Source organism: Eptesicus fuscus, chromosome 11, assembly GCF_027574615.1.
Source record: "Eptesicus fuscus isolate TK198812 chromosome 11, DD_ASM_mEF_20220401, whole genome shotgun sequence".
NCBI lineage: Eukaryota > Metazoa > Chordata > Mammalia > Chiroptera > Vespertilionidae > Eptesicus > Eptesicus fuscus.
In genome coordinates this window covers 57,567,074-57,591,968 of record NC_072483.1, presented here as the reverse complement: position 1 = coordinate 57,591,968, position 24,895 = coordinate 57,567,074, and the positions used below count along the sequence as shown (strand labels likewise).

Here is a 24,895-nt window from a genome sequence, read left to right as displayed (position 1 = left end):
GTGTGGATGAGAGTGCCGTGAGTTGCTGTATGGAGACTTAAAAGTGCTTTGTATGGAACAGGATTGCCATCAAGACCAGCAGTGTGTCAAGATCCCTTTGAGGACTAACTAGTTCTTAGGACATTCCTTGAGAGTTAATGGTCAATGTCCAGAAACCCAACGTGGTCACCATGATGGAGAGGCACAGCCTAACTTTCCAGGTGAAAATCATTCACAGACCTGGAGTGAACCACAGGCTGTCCCCCTCTGAGCACTCCAAGGGCAACTGTAGCCATTTCTTTGGGTGACTCCCTGGGAAAAGGACACACCAGCTCTTTGTTTGGGGATGGGGGTGGCCATCCTCACTAGTTCTAAACTGTTACCAGTCCCCAGAGGTCCCAGATGCGGGTCTAATCAGTGTGGGGCCTACGGCTGTCGTGGCAAGTTACATCTGAGTGGTTGTCTCCCTGGGGCCCACCTGTGTCACTGAAACAGACCTGACAGCTGGCGGGATTCCCACAGCAACTGACCTGTGAAGCAAGGGCCATTAAGGCAGGAAGGGCCAGGTAGAAGTATCTGGCTTGTCCTGTCCTCTCCCTGCCAAGACAGTGATGCAAAGGCAAACACATTCTGGCAGGAAGGTGCAGTGGGATATACTCAACACCCCCAATTTACCTGTGGGAGTACAGGTTACAAAGACAGGTGTTGACTCCAGCTGCAGCATTGTTGCCAGAGCACGTCCGCACTCTTGGCACTGGGCATGTGGCCAGTGGTCTGGCAAGGGCCTGGCTATTCTTGTCAAAGCTATCAGTGCAACTCTGGAATTATGATTACATGAACACTCTTGCTGTCTGCAGTCTGGCCACAGATCCTCATCATTGGGACATAGAAGAGTATCCCTCCTGTGGGCATCACTGACCACACAGGGAACTGGAAATGCCTCAGTAGGACCCCTGGGAGCCAGAGGGTGGGAGAGACCCCTATTCGGCACCAGGACTGTATTGTCAGGAAAGCAGGAGCCACGTGTTACTGCAACAGTTTAATTCAGGGTACTGGAGGGCCCAGGGAACAGTAATTGCAGGAAGCAGCTACCACCCCTAATCCTGGGGGGCCAAGGGAGGAAGCTGGAGTTTCTGGATCTGACAGCGTCAGGGAGGGGACTGATTAGGACTCTGCTCTGAGGGGGGCTGGCCTCACAACTGATGGGCAAGTGCTCTTAGGCGGGATTCAGCCACCTGGGGAGTAGGTGCTACCTGGCTGGTGGAGCAGAAGCTTAGGGAGGGGGTGCCCGTGGATCTGGGACTCAGACGTCTGGGGCGAGGGCAGCACCTCTGAGGCAATGGGGTGAGGCTGGGAACTGGCACGGGTGCCGCTGGGGTGAGGGCCATTACTGGGATGACAGAGGAACGTCCATCGGGCTCCTGCCCTGTCTCCCGAGCTGCCGAGCTGCCGAGCTGCCGGCGGGCGGAGTCTATGTAGCAGGCCACACAGAGAGCTGCGGGCGGCCCGGCAGGGGCAGGTGGGACCTGGAGGGGCTGGAGAAGGCTGAGGTCCTGCTGTGGCCTCTCCCAGCCCGGTCACGCCCCCGCCCCTCTGCGGTCCCCTCACTCGAGTCCCAGGCCAGGGCCTCTGTCCAAGAAAATGTTCCCGCTGCTCGGCAGGCAGCTTGGGGAACTAGCTCGGGTTCTGCCTGCCCTTTGGCGGGAGCGGGCCAAGACTCGGGGCTCCTGGAGAGAGGGAGCGGGCAGTTTCCCTGTGGGGCCCGTCCGGCGGACTACGGAGGGGCCGGCCTCAGGGAGGGGGTGGGAGTGTGCCGAGACCCCTGCTGGGCGGTGCGGAACGCGGGTCGAGGCTGGCGGTCCCCGCAGTGAGGGGTGTGGACAGCGCCGTGCGCCTGGTCGCCGGGGGCCCGCCCTCGGCCTGGGGGCGGGACCTACGGGAGGGGCGGGTTTGAAGGCGGGGCTTGAGGGAGCGGGGCGGGGCCGGGCCGGGCCGGGAGGGCGGCAGTGCGCAGGCTCAGTCCTGCCGGCTCTATCCACTGGCTCCGGTTGCTGGAGGACGGCGACGGCCGCTGCGGCCGGGACGGGGACGCGGACGTGAGTGCGCGCGCGCGGCCGCCAGGGGTCTGACCGGAGGGGCCGCGGGCTGCGGGGCGGAGCGGCGACCGTGGTCGCGGATGGCAAGGACAGGGAGCGCAGGCGCGGTCCGCGGGGTCGATCCCGTGCGGGCTGCGTCCAACACGTGACCACGCACGCTGCGCGCGCCTGGCGGTTCTCGCGGGAAGAGCCTGAGCTCGCTCCGCGTCCTTCCGAGCGCGAGGGCCCGAGGCGGTGCGGCGGGTCCTCCCCGCGCGGGCGGCACGCGGGTGCCGTCGCAGGGCACCGAGAGGCCGGCTCATTTCCCCAAGCCACGCAGCGGGCGAAAGCGCAGCCCCCGGTGCCGTCCTGGTGGTCTGAGCGCCGGGTGAGGGCAGGTAGCCACCTGTCACCTCTCACTGGTGCGGGGTCAGTGTGCGAACCGTCTCCACCACGTGGGCAGCCAGAGAAGCTCCCTCATCTGTCCTTTTTTTTTTTTTTTGATTCTGCACTTTTTAAACTTGTGGTAACATATACATAAGACATAAAGTTTACCATTTAGCCATTTTTAAGTGTACAGTTTCGTGCCATCTGTCCCTTTCTTTGAACGCCTTGAGTCCTGGTCTTGTTCTGAAGGAAGAGGGCTGAAAGGAGGCGAAGATCAGCCACCTAGGGATGGACAGCTGTGAGTCCTCAGGAGGTGCAGGGGGACCACACCCCGGGCAAGAACAAGGGCAGAGCTGCCACCGCTGGCCTCCTGTCCCCTGTCCCCTCCAGCCCGCCTCTCCCCGCGTCCTGTCCTCACTTTCCCAACTTCCGCCCTTCCTTGGGCAATTACTTCATATATATATATATTTATATATATATATATGAGTTCAGAGAGGAAGGGAGGGAGAGAGAGAAACATCAGTGATGAGAGAGAATCATTGATCGGCTGCCTCCTGCACACCCTTCACTAGGGATGGAGCCCTCCCCTGGGCATGTGCCCTTGACCAGAATTGAACCTGGGACCCTTCAGTCCGCAGGCCGATGCTCTATTCACTGAGCCAAACCGGCTAGGGCAATTATTTCCTTTTCATGGCTCATAGTAGTCCAGGGTTACAGGTCCCATCACTTGCTTTGTAGGGCAAGAGCTATGGTGCCCCGTCTGGCCCCCAGGTGGCCTGTGTGGCTCTTCCAGTGGCGGGTAGCCTGCACTCCTGGAGCCTTCGTGCAGCAGAGGACATGGGCAGGGGCCTCCAGAACCCCCTCGTGGGGCAGACTTCGTGGGGTCGCGGGCATTAGCCCCCTGGTTCGCAGAGGCAGCTCCTCCACGTCCTCCCAAGCCCCCGAAGTGGCGCTGACCTGCGAGCGCTACCCTGTGCGGCGGCTGCCCTTCTCCACAGTGTCTGAGGAAGACCTGGCCACCTTTGAGCGCATCATCCCCGGGAGGGTCATCACAGACCCAGAGGAGCTGGAGGCTTCCAATGTGGACTGGCTGAGAACCATGCGAGGTGAGCAAGGACCCCACACGCCTTTCTTATGCTGCCGAAAGCTGCCTAAGAGGTGACTGTAAGATGCTCTGAGGACAGAATTTACAGAAGTTTATTGGTGGTTGTCATGGACACTCTGGCTGTGAGTATAGTCTTTCCTATAAGTCACTCGATGTCCTGACCCCCAGATAATATCAGAGGTGCTTGATCGAGGCCCCTTGGCCCTCTAGGTTCTCCACACCAACACAGGTGACTATGCCGTCCATTTAGCTTTTATTACTTGCAGTTTTAATCCAAATTACAAACACATCAGAACACATACACACAAGTATTGGGGGTTAACAAATTGTTCTTCAGTCCAGGCTATTCACAGAGCAGTGTTTACTGGTCATTTGGAGTCACAGAGGCCTCAGTGTCCGGGGATGGGGTGGGGGGTGTATGTCTTGCAAGGAAGACTGCTGAACTACCTTGAGACAGCAAGGCCCCGAAATAATCAACAGTCACCAAGCCAGACACACGAGCTGTCAGCACGGTTCATTCACAGGAGGACAAATAGCAAGTGTCACCTGTTCTTAGTTTCACTTTTATCCTTCTTGTCGAGGTGTCTTCCTTCATCTGCACTTGTTGGATTAGCTTGTGGTCTCTGAGATTAGCCCTCGAAATCCAAATAAAAATATTTGGCACTGTCCACGAAGATGCTGGGTCATCGTTATAACTTACACATGTGGGTTGCCTCCCTTTTGTTGGCAGCCCAGGACTTGGCTGTTGGCCTAGGCCCGTGGTCAGCAAACTGTGGCTCGCGAGCCACATGAGGCTCTTTGGCCCCTTGAGTGTGGCTCTTCCACAAAATACCACGGCCTGGGCGAGTCTATTTTGAAGAAGTGGCGTTAGAAGAAGTTTAAGTTTAAAAAATTTGGCTCTCAAAAGAAATTTCAATCATCGTATTGTTGATATTTGGCTCTGTTGATGAATGAGTTTGCCGACCACTGGCCTAGGCTTATATGTGTTCAGATGATAAGGTTCAGACACAAGTCGGGGTTAGTTATTAACTGCTCTCCACAGCGGTGCGTGACACCTTCACATTAAAGGACCAGACAGTCCCCTGGCGGCTCTGAGGCGGTCTGTGTGTTTACTGCTTGCTTCCTCTCAGCTCCTGTGTTGGCTCCTGGAGTCATTGTGACAAAGAATCACAGACGGGGCTGAAGAGAACAGAGATGGGTCCTGCCAATTCTGGAGGCAACAAGGCTGAGATCAGGTGTCTGTAGGACTGCACTCCCTCCTGAGACTCCAGGGAGGGGCCTTCCTTCCTCCCCCAACTTCTAGGGGACGTCCTTGGCTTGTGACAGCATCAGTCCAGTCTCTTCCTCTTCCATTACATGGGACCTAAGAAACGGCCCAACTTGTAGAGAACTTTTTAAAATTTATTTTTATTTTTAAAAATTGATTTCAGAGAGGAAGGGAGGGGGAGAGAGAGAGAAACATCAGTGATGAGAGAGAATCATTGATTGGCTGCCTCCTGCATGCCCCCTACTGGGGATCAAGCCTGAAACCTGGGCATGTGCCCTTGACTGGAATCAAACCTGGGACCCTTCAGTCTGTAGGCCAACGCTCTATCCACTGAGCCAAACCAGCTAGGGCCTGTAGAGAATTTTTATAAGAGCTTATTTGAGCCAAACTGATGACATATACCGGGGAGCAAGATCTCAAATGCTCCAGAAAATAACAGTTTTGCAGCCTTCGTGCATTTGAAATTAAGGAGGGACCATAATGAAGATTACATGAGGGTGGGAGAAAGCAAGGTAGGGGTTGAATTACAGGATAGTTAAGATTAGTGCTCGCTTGATAATGGTAAGATATGTACACATATAATGCCTTAATAAAAAAATTTAAAAAAATATATAAAACAATTAAAAAAAAAGATTAGTGCTCGCTTGAGAGTGGTTATGCTTATTTCAAAAGTGTGTTGATGTAGAAGATGCACAAGAACAATTGGCAGGGCTTGCTTAAGGCAAAGGTAAACCTTTTACTAAAGTTATCTGCAATGGGGCGTGACTTCCCAGTTAGGAATTGAAAAAAAACATTTTTATTGATTTCAGAGAGGAATGGAGAGAGAAAGAGAGCAAAACATCAATGATGAGAGAGAATCATTGATTGGCTGCTCCCTGCACGTCCCACACTGGGGATCGAGCCCACAACCCGGGCATGTGCGACCGAGAATCAAACCATGACCTCCTGGTTCATAGGTCAAAGCTCAAGCTCTAAGCCACACCCACTGGCCTGATCTCACGGCTTCGTGAAGAGTTAATGATGTAAGAGGAACATGCTCGGTGCTCCTCCTGCCTCTGCAGCCTCCACTCATCTAGAGTTCTTTCAACAAAACAAAGGTACAGAAGGGGGGTAGTTGTTAGGGATGCCGACGGACTAGTTCAGGGGGCTCCCACCAGCCTCATCTGGACCTCAAATCATGGCAGCAAAGAATTGTAACCAGTGAATAAAAGAAAAATGAACCCATGAGCCCACACTGTTATGATTGAATAGCTAAATAAATAAATACACGAGAGAGAAGGAAGGCCCCTTCTTACAGTACAAGGTCAGCTGTTCAATGCAGGATGGGTGAAAATCCCCGTTTGGCAACTATCCTAAGAACTGCTTCAGGCAGGAAAATCAATAGATGCTAAAGCCCTGGGGTGAACTTGGAGGAGCAACAGGCTATCTACGTAGTGTCAAGTGTCTGCCCACAAGATCCTTAGTAACTTGCAGTGGAGAAGCCAGGCAGGTGCCCCTCCCCTCACATCCGACCACCTTCACCATTACTGCAATCGGGCACCCTCTACTGGCCTCTCCACCTCCTCTCAGTGAGCAGACGGACTGCTCTTGTCCTTGAGGTTTGTGGGTGACCGTGGTTGTGCGGGTCATCTCACTGAGGAAGGAGAAAGTGCTTTTGAAGAACCGTCCTTTTCCAAGGAGGGCCCCTTCCCATGTCTAACGCCCTTTTCTGTCTCAGGCTGTAGCAAGGTACTGCTGAAGCCCCGGACATCGGAGGAGGTGTCTCACATCCTCAGGTAAGAAGCCCGCCCTGTGGTACGTGAGTTTGTGTGATTCCTCCTGAAGACACACAAACACAGACCCCAGGAAGCTGGCAGCCTGTGCAGAGCCAGGCCTCAAACCTCAGAACCTCAGAACCTTGGGTGTGGAGTGGGAGTGGCTGCAGACTCCAAGGAAATGGACCTTTTCTTGAAATATACCTTTTTTAATTTTTTTATATCAATAATCTATTATGTTTATTATAGGAAAACTAGCAGCCCGTTTGCATGAAGATTCGTGCAATAGACCTTCATTCACCTGGCTGCCTGCACCAGTTTTCTGCCGGCACCGGGGACCCAGGCGTTGGCTGTGGCCACCGCCTTCTGCCTTCTTTCAGGGTCCGGGCTTGGCCCCGGGCGGTGGTCTTGGCTCTGCTGCACCCCAGCCTCCCTGCTACGGATTGTAGGAGCCGACCCCTGTGGTTGCCTGCGATCCATGCAGGCTCCCCGCTGGTGCCCAAGGCCGGGAAAGCCTCTGCCCCAGGCTTTCCCAGCCTTGGGCTCGGCCGCACCCAGCGTCCCTGCTATGGATCGTAGGAGCGGACCCCCTGGTCGTTGCCTGCGATCCGTGCAGGCTCCCCGCTGGTGCTCCGCCACACCCCAACGTCCCTGCAACAGTTTCCTGGTGGGCGTGGCTTGTGGGTGTATCGAAGGTACGGTCAATTTGCATATTACTCTATTATTAGGTAGGATTGGAAAACAGAAAATCATAAAGAAAAAAAATGCTGCCGTGGCCAGTTTTTCTCAGTGGTGAGAGCATCGGCCCTCGGACCAAAGGGTTGCCTGTTCGATTCCTGGTCAAGGGCATGTATCTTGGTTGCAGGTTCCCCAGCGTTGGTAGAGGTGTGTACAGGAGGCAACCAATTGATGTGTCTCTCTCCCCCGCCTTAGTTCCCTCCACTCGCTCTAGAAATCAGTGGAAACAATATCCTCAGGTGAGGATTAAAAAAAAGAAAAGAAAAAAATGCAGCTATGGTTGGTGTGGCTTAGTGGTTAAGAATGCTGGCCTGTGCACTGAGGGTCTGATTGCTGGTCAAGGGCATGTACGTGGGTTGCAGGTTCAATCCCCGTGTTTGGTGGTCGGGTCACAGGTGGGAGGAAACCAATCAATGTGTTTCTCACATCAATGTTTTTCGCTTCCCCCTCTCTCTTTCCCTTCCTCTCTTCCCTTCCTTCCCTCCCTTCTACTCTCTCTAAAAATCAATGGAAAAAACATCCTTGGAAGAGGATTAACAAAACAAAAAAAGCAAAAGTAGCCATTAATTTCACTTCCAGAATTAACACTTGATGACATTTGATTTATGTAGTATCTTTTTTGCTGCATGTGGTTTTAAATGTTGTCACATTGTATCTAAGACATTGTCATCTTTTTTCCCCTTCCCATTTGGCAAATCCATGGCCATTTCTTGGTGCAAATTATTATTCCATGCCATTTTTGACCCACCTCACAAGTGCCCTACATGTTACAGTCCCCCAAAGTTGCCAGATCACATCAAGGTGGCCTCGAGTTTCACATTATTATATATCATTGTCCATGTGTGCCTGCTCTCAGAATTCATCACTAGAGACTGGCACCTCACAGGGTGGGTTTACTTGATGCACGTGGGCACGCCTGTTGCTCCTTTGGATTGTCATCGCTGCTCTCAGATGTTGGTCCAGAGCATGTCTCACAGGATGGTGGTGTGGGTGTGGGGATGAGGGACCTGATACACCTCCTGTGCTTGTCCCAGGTACTGTCATGAGAAGAACCTGGCCGTGAACACCCAGGGGGGCAACACGGGCCTGGTGGGGGGCAGTGTCCCTGTCTTTGATGAGATCATCCTGTCTACTGCCCTCATGAACCAGGTCGTCAGCTTTCAGGACATATCTGGTGAGCCTGGCTGCCTGTTGGTGCCGTCCTCATCCTTGTCATCTGCTGGGGCTGGGCGGTAGGGGACCTGGGCCCTGGAAGGAAAGGACCAGGGCTGTCCATGCCCGGCCCTCTGGACATGTCCTCACAGGGGGTGTTATTTAGTTGGTCACTTAGTGACATATTGTGGGCTTGAGGTGAAGGGGATGGGCTGTCACTGTGGCCCTTTGGACTCAGACATTTTCTGGCCAGGACCACCTTTTGGGAGTGTGAGGTCACATAGCACGAAGGGGCTTCCTGCTCAGGATGCAGCAGCATCATGGTGTAGGCTTCTTGAGTGGGACGTGCGGGCTGGATCATTCTCTATGCTGGGGACACCTGGGCACCCTAGGGTGTTGAGCAGCATCCCTGGCTTCTACCCACTGGACACCTATGCTCCCCCAACCAAAAATGTGTTGTCACATGTGCCCTGGGGGGAAGATCACCCCTAGTTGAGGACCACTGCCTTATAACAACCCTCTCTTTTCTGCTCCCTTCCGTAGGGCTGCGTATATGCATGTACGCATGCGTGTGTGAATACATGTGCATGCATGTGTACAAGGGCACATGAGTGCATGCGCACGTGTGCATAATGGGCACACACATGCATGTGAATGTATGCAGGTGTATATGTGTGCATGTGTGTTTCCTCTCATCTTTGCCTTACGAGTTTTCCTCTTTTTCGCAGTACTCACAGAGATAACTTCTTGGGGAGGGATGGGGCCCAAGCTCCTTTTCTGGGTTCTGTGTTGGATCGTGAGGTGGCTGCTCCTTGGGGGTGGAGGGAGTTCGTACCACAGGCTCTGCCAGAGTCACCCTGTGCTGAGAGCACCGTGGCAGCTCTGCTTGCTCTGCAGGGATCCTGGTTTGCCAGGCGGGGTGCATTTTGGAGGAGCTGAGCCGGTACGTGGAGGAGCGGGACTTCATCATGCCCCTGGATTTGGGAGCGAAGGGCAGCTGCCACATCGGGGGGAACCTGGCGACCAACGCAGGTGGCCTGCGGTTCCTGAGATATGGTTCTCTGCGTGGGACTGTCCTGGGCCTGGAAGTGGTGAGCCGGAGCCATTGCTGTGTGTGCAAGTGCAGTCCCGCTCCCAGGGACACCCGGCCTGGCACCCGGTGTCCAGGTGCCAGTTTCAGGGCTCTTCCAGCCTTTTCCCAGCTGTCAGTGTGCTCACAAGGCCTGTCAGCTCCACACCCTGTGCCTTCGGGTTAGTGTTCATTCCTCTTGTGAAGGCCCACAACTGTGTGGACACGGGTGGTGCCCAGGCTGCCCTCAGGCCTCAGGTGGTGCAGGTGATTGGGCTCCCGTCATCCCTCCCAGGCCGGGACCTGTGTGTTGCACATAGCACCTGCTCAGGGAGGCCCTGCTCTGGGTCCGTGGCTTCTGGGTCCACGTGAGGCGCTCTAGGCACCCTTCACCTCGAGCAGGCTCCCACGACCCAGCAAGTCCCACCAGTCAGCTTCCCAGGTGGGCTGTGTGCAGAGAAGGAGCAAGGTTCTGTTGGCCTTTACTCACACCATCGCTGGCTGCACCTCCAGGGGCGTTGGAGTCCCTTTCCCTGAACCCTCACTGGCTCCTGCTTAGACACCTCATGGTTTTGTTTTTTTAAAAATATATTTTTATTGATTTCAGAGAGAGAGGGAGAGAGAGAGAGAAACATCAATGATGAGAGAGAATCATTGATTGGCTGCCTCCAGCACGCCACCTTCTGGGGATCGAGCCCACAACGTGGGCATGTGCCCTTGACCAGAATTGAAACTGGGAGCTTTCAGTCCGCAGGTCGACGCTCTATCCACTGAGCCAAACCAGGTAGGGCACACCTCTTAGTTTTTTAAAGCTTGGAACCTTCTGTCCTGTTTCCCAAGGGTGGACTGAACATAAATACACACTGAACTTCCACCTGCTAATTTACAAAGTTTCAATAGCTTTGTTTTCTGGCCAGCTGCACATTATTATTTTTTTAAATATATTTTTATTGATTTCAGAGAGGAAGGGAGAGGGAGAGAGAAACATCAACGATGAGAGAGAATCATTGATCAACTGCCTCCTGCACTCCCCACACTGGGGATTGAGCCCGCAACCTGGGCATGTGCCCTGACTGGGAATTGAACTGTGACCTTCTGGTTCATAGGTCGATGCTCAACCACTGACCCACGCTGGCTGGACTGCACATTATTTTGATTGTAACTCACTTTGTCATATTTATGAGGTGTGTCCTGCTCCACCCTGTTGTACCCCCAGGTGTGAGTCCTGTTGTAGCAACAGGTGTGGGCCCTGCTCCATCTCCAGGTGTGGCTCTGCTTCGGGCCAGCCTCCTTTGAGAACTGGGCCCTGAGCCTCATGGTTGTGGGTGGGGGGATTTCACTCCAGCCAGGGAAGAAAAGTCCTTCCTTCAGCCTGATTGTCCCCACCCTGGAGCCCCTGCTTTCCTAGACACCTGTTTCTCTTCTCCCTCGCCAGGTGCTTGCCGATGGCACCATCCTGAACTGCCTCACCTCCCTGCGGAAGGACAACACCGGCTATGACCTGAAGCAGCTCTTCATCGGGTCAGAGGGCACCCTGGGGGTCATTACCGCCGTGTCCATCTTGTGTCCGCCCAAGCCCAGGGCTGTGAACGTGGCTTTTCTTGGTAGGTGGAGTGCCTGCCGCCCCCATGGTTTGAGAGAGCGGATGGACAGGGCCCTCACAGGACTCCCCATTTCTCCTACCTTCGCGCTCTTTCCAAAGGGATCCAGGACCTGGCCTTGGTGTTCAGTCAGGTCTGGAGTCATGCTTGCGGGTTCTGGGCATAGTAAGCTCACTCTGTAACAAAGTCGAGCTTCCTCAGCTCTCTCACCCACTCGTCATTTACGGAGCGTGTACCTAAGATTCTGTGGGAAACATTGTCATTGGGCTTAAGGCCAAGGACACCGATCTTCATTATGAGGGGTGATCAGATGGATGCCCTTCCCAGCACCTCAGCAAACGCACACGTGATGTTTCCACCATGGAGGAACCGTCACCACCTGCCTCCCTTCCCAGCGGACTTGAACCACAACCTTACACCTGCTTCCCTCAGTCCCTGCCCTTCATCTGCTCCCACCTCCTTTCTTGCCTTCATGCCATTGGGTAGATGTGTGGTCCGTCTCCTCCTGTCCTCGGTCAGGAAGGATGCAAACCACCAGTCTTCTAGAGGCTTCTGCAGGCCTCTAATGGACTGGTGTGGTCAGTCCGTGCATCAGTGTCTTCCCGCTGGGACAGTCAGGATTGTGGGAACATTAGCTGTTTCTTCCCCTCCTGACTTTAAATGTCCCCTCTTCTGGATTCTTGATCCCATTTGTCTTAATCTCTCAGATAATAATTACCATTATTTTATAAATGTGCCATTTTCCTTCCTCCTCATTCCTTCTTCATCAGACTTCCTGCTGGGCTCATCTCCTTGTAAACACATCCTCGAGCATCCTTTGGGGAACACCCGCTGGCGATGAGTTCTCACTGTCAGTTTGTCTGAAAATGTCTTAATTTACACTCATTCATGAGAGGCTCGATCACTAGGTGTGCAGGTTCAGGTGGGCACTCGTTTCCTTCTTCCACTGAAAATACTCCACTCTGGGCAGCCTCCACGGCTGCTCTGAAGAGGTCTGTCTCTTTCTTTCTTTGGACCCTTGGTCTTTCGTGGTTTTCAGTACATTTCTCTAGGTCTCCCTGGCCCGGTGTCTTGTCAGTTGCAGTATTGCCCATGTCCTTTCCTCCACCTGTGATTACACACGTGGCATCGTTTGTCTGCCCTCCTGTCTCTCACCCTCTTCCATCCTTTCCATCCCGTTCACCGCCTGTGTTGCATGCCAGCTGTTTCTTCCGATTTGTTCAGTTCGCTAATGTGTTCTTTTGCTGGTGTCCCCATGCAGCCGCACCCTCAGTGCAGCTTCCGCGGGCCTCTGCAGTGTTCACGTGAGGCGCTGCCTTCTGACCTCATTTAACTTTCTTAAAGGCCTGATCTCCAAATGGTCACATTGGGCTTGGGTTAGGACTTCATCATGGGAATTTGGGGGTGGCCGGACGACGACACAATTCAGTGCATACAATTATAAATATGGAAAGACTCCAATTTTGAATGAGATGCTACTTGTAGTATCTTCCCGGGCTCTTCTCTCTGGGACACTCTTCTTGACATCTCTGTGACCTCTGATCCCTGACCCCTTCCCAGTGCCATCCCAGCCCTTTCCACCTACAGCAGTCCATTCGGTCTCTTCTGCCTTCCAGCTGGAGGGTCAGCTCCCCTTGTCCTGGCACCACAGTGACCTCTCAGTGTTCTATGAATATGTCTTGAGCGAGTCACGAGGAAACCGTGGGCAACCTTGGCGAGCCTTCTCTGTCTTCATCATCTCCGCTACCTGTGATGTCCTTGTTGGCTGACCGGTGGCATTTCCCTCAGCAGTGCTTCTGCAGCTCCGAGAGGCTGCCCCGCACGCCAGCTGCGAGCTGGGTTGGCAGGCTGTTTACAGGGGATCTGGGTGGGCTTGGGTGAGGCTCTGGACTGGCGTGTTCCTGAGGTGCTGTGCCCTGTGCAGGTTGCCCAGGCTTTGCTGAGGTTTTGCAGACTTTCAGCACTTGCAAGAGGATGCTGGGGGAGATCCTGTCAGCGTACGAGTTCATGGATGCTGAGTGCATGCAGCTGGTCAGGCAACACCTCCAACTCACCAGCCCAGTGCAAGGTACTGACCCCACCCACCTGCCACTCGTTTTAGGCTGTCTGCACAGGATGGCTCAGGCTGTCAGGCCATTCTGTGCGAGAGAGAGGGCGGGAAGGAGGATACTGGCCCCTCTGCAGTTGTGGTGTCACCACTATTGGATGAGCACAGGATTCTCATTTACTTTTGTTTTAACCTTTTGCACTCGGATGTTGAGTGTGACTCGACATGGTTAGCATTAGAATAAAGGAATCGAGTAAAAAGCAAGCGAGTGCAAAGGGTTAAATGTGCCCTCGGTTAGTTCACTGAATGCAGTCCATTGGGGCATAGCTTTGGGATCTTCAAAACAACCAAGCACACTTCTCAGAAATGTTGTTCTGTCTCCAGAACCAAGAGATGTGCCGTTCCATGATACGCTCAACCTCTAACCTCAGCAAGCAAGTCACAAGTGCTGGGTGTGACTCAGATAGGGTTTGGAAGGCAATTTGCGTTGTGAATCTAAAAATATTCAGCTGGAGGTCTTGGTGATTTTACTTCTGAGATCCATCCTAACAAAATCGTTATTGTCTTAGCTGCCCTGATAGAACCCCATGGTTCTGGAGGCTGAGTTCCATTAGGGTTGATTCTGGGTGAGCCCTACTTCCTGGCATGCAGGTGGCCACCTTCTCACTGTGTCCTCACATGGTGGCCAGAGAGAGAGCTCTGGTGACTCCTCCTCCTCTTAGGAGGGCACCAGCTCTACAGGATCAGAGTCCTGCCTTCTGACCTCATTTAACTTTCTTAAAGACCTGATCTCCAAATGGTCACATTGGGCTTGGGTTAGGACTTCATCATGGGAATTTGGGGATGGCCGGACGACGACACAATTCAGTGCATACAATTATAAATATGGAAAGACTCCAATTTTGAATGAGATGCTACTTGTAGTATAAAGTAGGAAACAAACTAAATGCCCAGTGGTAAAGAAATAAGACATACACAACCTTTGGAAAGATGGTGGGCCCCTGTGTGAAGGGTGCTGCCGGGGTTCTTTTCCCAGCCTTACAAAGGGTTCAGCATTCTGGAGAAAGGGGCTGTGCATAGACGATTAAGGAGTCCAAGGACGAAAGATAATTTTGAAAGGCATTGGGGGTCAGAGGATCTTCAGCTGAAGGAGCTAAGGACCCATGACCAAGGAGCCCTGCTTTTTTATTCAACACAATTTGTCCTAAGGCAAGGTGGACATACACACTTCAAAGGGTAGGGTATCAAAGGATATTGTCAGATTGGGGAATAGCCTATAGCTGTTCAGTTGTTCGGCCAACAGGAGGCAATAAAATGCCCTGAGCTGTCTGGCAGCAAACTATTATCCTATTCAGGTTTGGGGGAAGTGCCGTTTAGCCGTTTCCAACAGGTGAACTGCATATGTGGCTCACCCCTGTTGAGCCGCCCAAGCTTCACCAACCTTTTGGTAAAACTTGTAATTATTACATGCTGGAATTGGTTCTCGGCAGGGCGTGTCTCCCTCGGTTGGTAAGAGTGCCTCCTGCAATGAGGGCTTCACAGTGTCACCTGGGCTGTTCCTGTGTTTCCAGTGAATGTGGTTTGTTACAGTGAAAGATCTGTTTTTAAACTGCCTGGATTTTAGCCTCAGCAGAGCTCCTGCCCTGCTGGCCCCTGCTCTGCAGGCTCCTGGGCCCAGAGCTTCCTGACTCAGCCTGACTGCCCTGCCTCTGCCCATCTTGCTTTCTGCCCTCTCCAGAAAGTCCGTTCTATGTTTTGGTGGAGACCTCAGGCTCCAAAGTGGAGCACGATGCCGAGAAGCTGAGCAGCTTCCTGGAACATGCATTGGGCTCCGGCCTGGTGACTGACGGGACCCTGGCCACCGACCAGGGGAAAACCAAGGTGTGTGTGTGCTGGCGGCCCTCGTCCTCTGCCCAGCCAGGCTCAGCTGGGCCGTGTGGAAGGTTCTGTGTCCACTGTGAGTGTGGCTGGTGGCTGGACCTGAGTGGCTGTCCCAGCTTTGGTAGAAGAACCTCTTTGGAAGTGCACTCTTGGTGTCCAGGTATTTCAGCAGTGTTTTAAACAGGCAGAGAGAACTGCGCGGGCTGTGGGAGGGTTAGTGTGATCCTGAGCTAGTTGTGGGGGTGAGACGTTTCCCTAAGGATGACTCAGCACCAAGAGTGACTTGGCCTCTGAGGCCAAAGGAAGGAAGTGGGGGGCCTGGCACAGGGGAGCCATCATCACCATGGGGGGTGGGGCTAGGGCAGGGGAGCCATTGTCACCATGGGGGGCAGCTAGGGCAGGGGAGCCATTGTAACCATGGGGGGCGGCTAAGGCAGGGGAGCCATTGTCACCATGGGGCGGGGAGGTGAGGGCCGGAGCAGGGAAGCCATCCTCAACAGCACAGGGCCTTTGTCTCCCCCCCCCCCCCCCCCCCCCCCCCCCGTGGTCCCTTGAGCTGCAGTGTGGAGAGTGGCCAGCAGGGGGCAGGAAGTCCACAGGACAGTGGCAGGAATGGGAGCCAGGTGGGTCAGATTTGGGGTGAGTGGAGAGTGGGATCTCGTTTTCTTTTCTTTCTTTTTTGTTGTTAATCCTCACCAGAGGATATTTTTTCCATTGATTATAAGAGAGAGTGGAAAGGAGGGGCGAGGGGAGAGAGAGAAAGAGAGGAGAGAGATCTGTGTGAGAGAGCCACGTGGATTGGTTGCCTCCCGCACACACTCTGACCAGGGCCGGGGATCAAACCTGCAACCCAGGTACGTGCCCTTGACCGGGAATCAAACCTGAGACCCTCTGGTCCTCAGGCTGACGCTCTAACCGTGGAACAATACTGGCCAGGGCTCATTGTCTCCTAGTGGCTGCTTATTGACTCTATTTCTCTACTTTATAATTAAACCCTTTTCTGTACAGTTACTTTTATGTTAGTTAGATGTTATATGTAAGGAGTTATAGCAATACCTGACCCAGGCCCCTAGTGAGCGCAGTGGCTGGGCAGCCTGAGCTGCCGCTCTGCCCACAAGTGCCCTCCCTCCCTATCCCCCGGCCCAGGCAGAGCCGCCTCCATTGGTCTTGCTGCAGAAGACAAGACAGACACCACTGTGCTCCGGGGGGAGCAGGTCACATGAGCCTCAGAGGATGACTGCTATCCCATTGGGGGGAGGCAGGAATACGCTGGTCCTGGCCTGGCAGACTGCTGGCTCCACAGCCCTGTTCTCAGGTGGTGGTGGGGGTGGGCTGGGCCGGCTTTCCTCCCAGGTGAGCAGGAGTTGGGGGGGCATCCAGACGGGGAGATGGCTAGGTGTAGGGGCTGGGAAGGGGCATTGAGCAAAGGTGGGATCGAGGGGACGCCCCAGGAGGCCTGTGCAGAACACCCCTGAGCTGGTGGGACAGAACAGGGTGGGCAGGGAGAGCAGTCTTGTGGCCGTGCACTGGCAGTGAACGTGAATGGAGGTGAGCGGAGCCTGCAGTCAGCAGTGTGGGCATGACAGCTGTGCAGCAAGTGAGGTTTGATCCCGGCCCTGGTCAGAGTGTGTCTGGGAGGCAACCAAAAAATATCCTCTGGGGTCCCCGGGGCTCCGGCATCTCTGCGGGGACGTCGCTGGGCTCTGGGTGTGTGAGGGGCCAGGCCAGTAGGACCTGCTGAAAGTCAGGGCACGGATGACCTGCGAGGCTATAACAATCGATGAGAGAATTGGGGAAATCTTTTATTTTTTTTGTTTTATTTTTTTAAAAAAATATATTTTATTGATTTTTTACAGAGAGGAAGAGAGAGGGATAGAGAGTTAGAAACATCGATGAGAGAGAAACATCGATCAGCTGCCTCTTGCACACCCCCTACTGGGGATGTGCCCGCTACCAAGGTACATGCCCTTGACCAGAATTGAACCTGGGACCCTTGAGTCCGCAGGCCGACGCTCTATCCACTGAGCCAAACCAGTCAGGGCGGAAATCTTTTATTTTTAGAGGTGCTTATGTTAAAAACAAAAGGAGCATCCTTACCTAGTAGAAATTTCTCGGTGATGTTTCCTGAGATGGTGGGGCATGTGGGAGCAGGAGTGGGGGCAGGGCCCGGGGGGGACAGAAGCGCCCAGTGGTGGCACAGCACACTGTCTCTGCTCCCCCACAACGGCTTCAGATGCCCACAGTGACAAGTTAACAAGTAAACCACAGCTGGGTTTGTGTGGGAGGGCAGCACTGCCGTAACAAGCTCCCCCAGACCCCAGCCCCAGGCCCTGCACCCCCCACTTTCCCTGCTCCAGCATCCCTGTCCCACCCGTGCCCCATGTGTCCCCAGCCAGCCTAGGGCCCATCCTTGGGGGCCTTCCCAGCCCCTCGCCCTCAGGCAGCCCTGACTAGCCATGCCCACCCTATCACCCAGACCTACAGGGCATGCCTATAGTGTCATTGCCCGTCCCCTTCAGAAGGGGGCTCAGTGACTCAGTCGCTGGCACTCAGTGCTGTCGTGGGGCTGCATCTAGGACCTTGTCGCATATGGCAGCCCCATGCCCGCTACACAGAGCAGTGTCCCCCCAAAGCAGCTGCCGTTGTTGTGCCCATCACTGTGGACACACATTGCAGTCAGGTGTGGACTTTGCCTGTTTCTTCCTGTCCCCCAGATGCTGTGGGCCCTGCGGGAGAGGATCACGGAGGCGCTGGCCCGGGACGGTTATGTGTACAAGTACGACGTTTCTTTGCCTGTGGACAGGCTCTACGACCTTGTGATCGACCTGCGTGCCCGCCTTGGCTCGCAGGCCAAGCACGTGGTGGGCTATGGCCACCTGGGTGAGCAGAGCTGGGCAGGTGGACCGTGGTTAACTATGGGCTAGCTCAGCGCCACGTCCGTGCTCTGAACAGTGATTGAGGAAACCTGGGGTTGAGAGATTCCTAACCATTTTTCTGAGTCGTTTAGGTGTTTGGGGGAAGAATGACACTGGCCGTGGGGAGCTCCTTGGAGCGCGGTAGGGCATGGGCCCTGAACCCAGAGTCTGAGCAGGTCTGAGATCCCTGACCACACCGCATCACACTGTCTCATGTGGGCTGGAGGTCCCCAGTGAGGGCAGCAGTGACCCTGGTTAGGGGACAGCACAGGACAGTTGTGGGACTCGAGTCGGTGTGAAGCATCAGGAAGGATTGGTAACTTCGGCTACATGGAAAGTGAATGATCCTGTTCCTCAAACAACCTTTAGGGGAATGATGGCTGGCAAAGCTTGGATCTCGAAACTCTAGTGTTTGGGGAGAGGGCGGGAGGTGGACACAGAGTCACTGGAATAATGTGAAGGTGGCTGTTTTCCCCTGAGAATTTGGACTCTAGAGTGGGTGAGTCCTCTTCTGGGGAGAGCAACTCTAACCCATCGTGGTCACAGTGGACTGAGGGCTCTCCCTCTGTGAAATCAGGAGCGAATGTTGGTTTTTTGGTGCTTCTCCTGTAATAGTCAGGGATCAAAGGACATTAAGCCCTCCTGACTGACGGGGCCATATTCCTGGGATGGGCTTGCTTGGCTATGGTCCCTCCGGTATCTCGACTCCATTTATTTAATTCTACATGGGATATTTTTAGGGTGATGTTGCCCTGTCAGGATCCTTGGTTCTGTCTGGGTTGATGTTGAGGTAGTGTTTTCCATCTCTGGAAGTCTGTGCACGGTGGAGTTTTCTCCTCGAGTGTTTGGAGAACTTGCCAATGAAGATAAGTGGCCGGAAGTTAGTGTTTGGGGGCAACTGCAGACCAGTTTGCTGAATGTCTGCAGGTTATTCCAGCTTGCCTTTTCCTCTGAACTGGTCCTGTCAATTTTTCTTTCTAAGAATTTTTCCATTTCTTCTAGACTTTCAAATATATTACATAACAATGTTCATGGTATTCTCATGTTTCCTTGCGTGGTATCAGCATGGTCGGGGAAGTACTCAGCCAGGACAGTAGCTGTCACTCAGCCACAGTGACTCTGGTCCATGTGTCATCGTAAGCAAAGCGTGGCTTCCCTTCGGACTTCAGTGGGAGGGCGGAGTGTCCATGCATGTGATGTTTGGAGGCCACTTGCTGGGACTCTGTTTCCTGGCCTCTCCGCTGCCCTGTCCTTCTGCAGCCCTGACCTCAGCCCCAGGCTCCCAGAAGGCCTGGCGGAGGGCGACTCCAGGTCAATGGCTCCGGGGCGGGTCCGCCTCAGCAGCTAGAGGTGCCCCAGCATTTGTGCGGAGGTCCCACAGTTGTTGTTTTTTATTTTTGTATATTTTTATTGATTTCAGGGAGGAAGGAAGAGGGAGAGAGAGAGAGAGAAACAACAATGATGACAGAGAACCATTGATTGGCTGCCTCCTGCATGCTCCCTACTGGGGATCAAGCCCGCAACCTGGGCATATGCCTTTGACTGGAATCGAACCCGGGACCTTTCAGTCCACAGGCTGACGCTCTATCCACTGAGCCAAACCGGCCAGGGCTATTTTTGTATATTTTTATTGATTTCAGAGAGGAAGGGAGAGGGAGAGCGAGATAGAAACATCAATGATGAGAGAATCATTAATCATCTGCCTCCTGCACGCTCCCTACTGGGGATCAAGTCCGCAAAACCGGGCATGTGCCCTTGATCGGAATCGAACCTGGGACCCTTCAGTCCGCAGGCTGATGCTCTATCCCAGTGATGGGCAACCTTTTGAGCTTGGTGTGTCAAACTTGGCCAAAAAACTGAGCATAACTCGGGTAGTGTGTCACTTTGAGGAAAAAACATTATTTCGCAAATGTTTCATCCTCAGGAGCAGCAAATGTTTCATCCTCGGCATGCGGCCGCCTCAGCGGCCTTGTGTCATCAGAAATGGCTACGCGTGTCAGTGCTGACACGCGTGTCATAGGTTCGCCATCACTGCTCTATCCACTGAGCCAAACCGGTTAGTGCTGTCCCACAGTTTTGATGGCACTTTCATCATCTTTAGTTCTAAATATTTTTTCATCTCCATTGTCATTTCTCCTTTGACCCATGGGTTAGGCAGAAATGTGTGTGTGTTTTTTCTTTTTTTCAGAAATGTGTTTTTAAATTCACAAACATATGTGAATTTTCTAGTTATTTTAAAAATTGTTGACTTGCTTTTAATTGCACTGGAGCCAGAGAACTGGGCCTGTGTCACACTGAAACCAGTCAGCGGCCCAGCGGGCCCAGCGTGTGGTCTGATTCCACAGCTGTGATGACTACTTGGAGAGAACTGCCCTCTGAAGTCCTGGAGCCGTGTTTGCCTAGATCCACAGAGAAGTGCTCACGTGGAGTTTAATCCTCCACATCCTGCTGGCTGTCAGAGCATCAGTCCCCAGGTGACAGGATAATCTGTCTCTTTATAGCTGTCAGTTTGGAAGATAGGAGATTAGAACTGTCCTTTCATTCTACTAAATGAATCTTTTAATCTTATTATTACAGTTTCATTTGCCATGGAGCCTCCTTTGTTTGATGTTCTACAGGAGCATTAGCTTTCCTCTATTTGCCTGACGTACTGGTTTTCCTCCTGTGACTTTCAGCTGTTTTCTGTCCATGACTTACATAGGTGTCTTAAAGACAGCATGGAGCTGGGGTTTCTTCTTTATCACTGGCCAGTCATTGTCTTTAAACTAAAGCGTTTGGTTTGTGTTGGGCAGGGAAGGCTCAACTTCTCCCCTACCCTCCTAGAGTCTTTGGGGCCCTGGAAATAAGACCCATAAGACACAGAGTACAAGAAATAAACAAATTCACTAACAGGTGCATATCACACACACACACACAGGGCTCAGCGATGAGGAGTTCAAAGGGAGCTCAGGACACGGGCATCTCATCAAAGAAGTCACAGAGGAAGGATGAGGACTTGTAGCTTCTCAGGCAGCAAACCGTGGGAAGGTCAATAACTACCTGGGGAAATGGACCACCAGCTGTTATGTGATTCCTCTCCTGCATCTCAGGCTGATCAGGGTCCAGCATTTCTGACAATGATCTCCATTCTTCCTGGTAGAGGGGGGGACAGCGGGGACACCTTTACACGGATATCCTGCTTTAGGTGAAAGGCTGGCCAGGTTATCACCCGCCTGTTCATACACTGTTTCTGGAGTAGATCTGTCTAGCCTTGTGTTTCAGCCCACGTGGCCTTGCTGTTGCTGGTATTCGTGTGGTCAGTGTTGGTCCGGACCTGGGTAAACCTCTAGTCCTGCTTTGTCTGCTTTCATAGCCTCCGTCTGGGCCTCATCTTTTAGAATTTCTTACTAGTGATGTTGGTGACACATCTCAGATTTTATTTGCCTGAAAAGGTATTGATTTTGTTTTGAAACGAATTTCAGCAATTTGGGTCTGACAAGTTCTTTTCTCTCTGCAGCATGAGGTGTCACTGGGACTTTAGCTGCCAGGGCAGGTGTCCCTTGGAAAGGAATCTGTTTTTCCTTTCTTGCTGCTTTTATGACCTTGTGTCCTCTGGTTCATCTGGGTGACAGCGTGTGTCCTGGCGGGTCTGCCCTTGTGTCTTCAAACGCTCTTCTCCCTCATCCTGCTTCCCCAGCTCTGTTTCTGGAACTGCAGCCCAGTGCTTGAGGTCTCCTCCGCCATCACTGATGGCAGGTTCCTGTGATGTGGGCCTCAGTTCTTGCTACATTCAGAGCATTTTGCCATCTTGCAGGTCACGAGTCTCACTTTGCTGTGTGCTGTGTCCTGTTAAACCTGTTCACTGAGTCGTGCGTTTCAGCCATTACACTATTTTTTCTAATGTGTTTTTACTGATTTTTTTTTTTTTAAACAGAAAGGAAGGGATTGGGATAGAAAAATAGAAACATCAGTGAGAGAGAAGTATCAATTGGCTGCCTCCCACACACCCACACTGGGGGGTTGAGCCCACCACCCAGGCATGTGTCCTGACCAGTAATCAAACTTTGACTTCTTGGTGCATGAGATGATGCTCAACCAACAGAGCCACACCAGCCGGGCAGTGTTTTGTATTTTTTAATCTCTCATTTCTTTAAACATATGAAACATTTACATTCTGTTTCTGGAAATGGCCGGATGGCGAGTCTCTGTGGTCGGATTCTGCTGCCCTGGCTCTTGGTGGCTTTGTTTTGTGTGGATGTAATCTGTGGCCCGGGCTCGTATGTCTTAGTCCTTTGCCTGTGGAAACGTTGAGGCCAGGGTTGGAGTCGATTTGCTCGTTTGTGCAGTGGGTGGGTGCAAACGTAGGCCGCCCAGCCTGGAACCTCCCGAATGTTCTGAGCTCAGTGTCTGTGGACCACCAGGTAGTGTGAACTTGGGTTGTAAACTCTGCGCTGGTTGATGGTTGTGAATATCCAGGTGTTAGTGGCGGTGGGTCTCCTCCCACACACAGTTCCCTGGGCAAAGAAAGCCCGTGGTGGCATTTTCAGTTGCCTTTGCCCTGCGTGTGTCAGTGTGAACCATTTTTAGTTGAAGGGGTCCCTGCTGTGCACCCCACATTTGAAACACCCTCATGGAGGGAGGGGGTATAAAAAGCTCAAGGTCACTGGGTCAGAGGCCACATGCCTGCCCCCCATTGCCCCCTGTGTTGCCCTAGGTTTTTTGTGCTTTTTCCTGCCTCTGGGAGCCCCTTCCTCTGGCCTCCAAGGTCCCTGCCCTTCAGGATGGATAGCAACCCTCACTGGGCCTGGCCCACTATCTGCTCAACCCCTCTACTTTCCTGACTGCTGACTATGGTCATGGGGCCTCTTCTCTGTATGTGTGCACTGGTCACATCCAATGCTTCCTGGGTGTTACCTCCCAGGACTCCCAGGGCCAACATAATTCCTGCCCCCCAGACTCCCTGCAGCGCCCCCCCCCCCATCAATGGTAACTCCACTGTCTGCTCTCGTGACCCCACTGGGTGCAGGCACACCCTAGGCTTCCTCCAGCCACTCATGGCCCCCGCCAGCGCACGGGTTGCATTGACTTGGGTTAATCTCATGTCTCTTGTTGTTGCTTTGGGACCCCGGAGAGAGGGTGCATGTGTGCGGTGAGCCCGGCTATCCCTAGGGCCAGAGTCAGCATGTGTTTGGACAGTTCTGGAAAGCCAGGGCCCAAGGGGTCTCATTGAGAGCAACAGGGGCCAAGTGGACCTGAGAGGAGGCAGGTGGGGATCCAGGACTTTGTGGTGGGTGTTGGCTGGGCAGCCTCAGAGGAGGCATCCGGGGGTGGGGGAGGCCCCCATGGTGTCCGTAGAGGTGTCTGGTGGGGATGGGATCATACTGGGCGTTGTTGGAGATGTGAGTCTGGTAACAGCCATCAGTGTGATCAGATTCCAGGGCTCTCAGTTGGGAGCCCATGGAAGATATTGAGCTGATGGAGGAAGGAGCAGGTCGGGAGAACTGGCGAGAGAAGTGAGCAAAAGCCAAGGGATCTGGGGCCCCCCGAAGAGGCTGCTTCTGTCACTGCAGGTCAGTGGCTGCTGACCTGAAGGGCTGGAACCAGACAGGGCGGGAAGGGGCTCTTTGGGAGGGGCTTAAGAGGTGGAGAGGACAGGGCTCTTGGGGGCCCTGCCCAGCCTGACCCATGGTTCCCTGTCCCTCCAGGGGATGGCAACCTGCACCTCAATGTAACAGCAGAGGCCTTCAGCCCGTCGCTGCTGGGTGACCTGGAGCCCTATGTGTATGAGTGGACAGCGGGGCAGCGGGGCAGCGTCAGCGCAGAGCACGGTGTCGGCTTCAAGAAGCAGAGCGTCCTTGGCTACAGCAAGCCACCTGAGGCCCTGCAGCTCATGCAGCAGCTCAAGACCCTCCTGGACCCCCAGGGCATCCTGAACCCCTACAAGACGTTGCCCACCCGGGCCTGACAAGGCATCGGGGTCACCAGGAGTGGCCTTGGTCCAGTCCTAGTTTTGCCCATTGGGATGGGTGCACAGGGCTGGCATGGGCTCAGGCCTCCAGCCCATGGAGCCCCCTGGTTGGAGGGGTTGGGAGCTGGCTCTCAGGATCTGGGACTCACTCTAGGGCAGTGAGTGGCTCCACAGGTTACGTTGTGTGAGCAGAGAGGAGAGAGCGGCTTCGTGCTGCCCTGGTCACTCTGCCTGGCCTATAAGTAGACACCTCATGTCCCTGCACAGGCGGGGAATGGGGTCTCCTGCCAGCATGTCCTGGATGGGCCGGTGTATGAACGGTTCTGCCCACTCAGAAATAGGCCAGGCGGCACCAGCCTTGCTTGAGAGCTGAAGCCCTCGGAGGAGCATTGTGGTCCTGCCCCCCTCATCCCCCGACCCCTGGCCCAGGCTGTGCAAGCCACTCGGTCGGGGCAGTGGTGTTCAACTCCATGTGAACAGCCCAGAGCACCCATCCCTCCAGGGCTCTGACCACCAGGGCCTGGTTCACCAGGTGCTTTACCGGGACATGGAATGGGTGACTGCTGGGCCCTGGAATGCATCCTTTCCCTCGACAGTTGTCAGAGCTCAGGCGTTCATTTCTCACACTTGGCGGTCTACCGTGATGAGTCCACACAGATGGGCTGTGCTGCAATGAACCCCCCTCAGGCACACGTACTAGTGCACGCTCACTACACACAGCCCTCTTGTGCTCCTGCTTCTTCAGTGACCCTAACTCAGTTGTCCCTGCTGACCTGTGGCCCCGGGCAGCTGCTAGGGCTGTGGAGACAGTCTGGGAAGTGGGGCACGTTTTCTCCTTCTGGCTGTTGTGAACTTCCAGTAAAAACTGAATTATTCAGGACACTTGCCTTGCTTTTGTTACTAGAGAAATAATCTAACAGCCCGTGGTGAAGTGCCCTAAGCACCGAATACTGGGGGCTGCCAGAGAGACTGGGCCTG

The 24,895-nt window shown here is 53.7% G+C and overlaps 1 protein-coding gene across 7 annotated transcripts; it reads left to right on the top strand.

Annotated features, from left to right (window-relative positions):
- The first annotated feature begins 1,969 nt into the window (after positions 1-1,969).
- Positions 1,970-24,797, top strand: D2HGDH (D-2-hydroxyglutarate dehydrogenase). Of its 7 annotated transcripts, none has more exons than XM_054723248.1 (10): positions 1,970-2,075; positions 3,440-3,547; positions 6,531-6,588; positions 8,340-8,479; positions 9,355-9,548; positions 10,962-11,130; positions 13,052-13,195; positions 14,913-15,055; positions 17,770-17,935; positions 23,655-24,797. In XM_054723248.1, exons 2-10 carry the CDS (start codon positions 3,541-3,543, stop codon positions 23,912-23,914), a joined length of 1,281 nt encoding a protein of 426 aa, XP_054579223.1. In that variant the 5' UTR covers positions 1,970-2,075; positions 3,440-3,540; the 3' UTR covers positions 23,915-24,797. The 7 variants fall into 7 exon arrangements, with proteins under 7 accessions (XP_054579223.1, XP_054579222.1, XP_054579225.1 ...); XM_054723247.1 differs by having other exon boundaries at positions 3,180-3,547; XM_054723246.1 differs by lacking the exon at positions 1,970-2,075 and adding an exon at positions 5,770-5,910 and having other exon boundaries at positions 3,487-3,547.
- Positions 24,798-24,895: the final 98 nt, after the last annotated feature.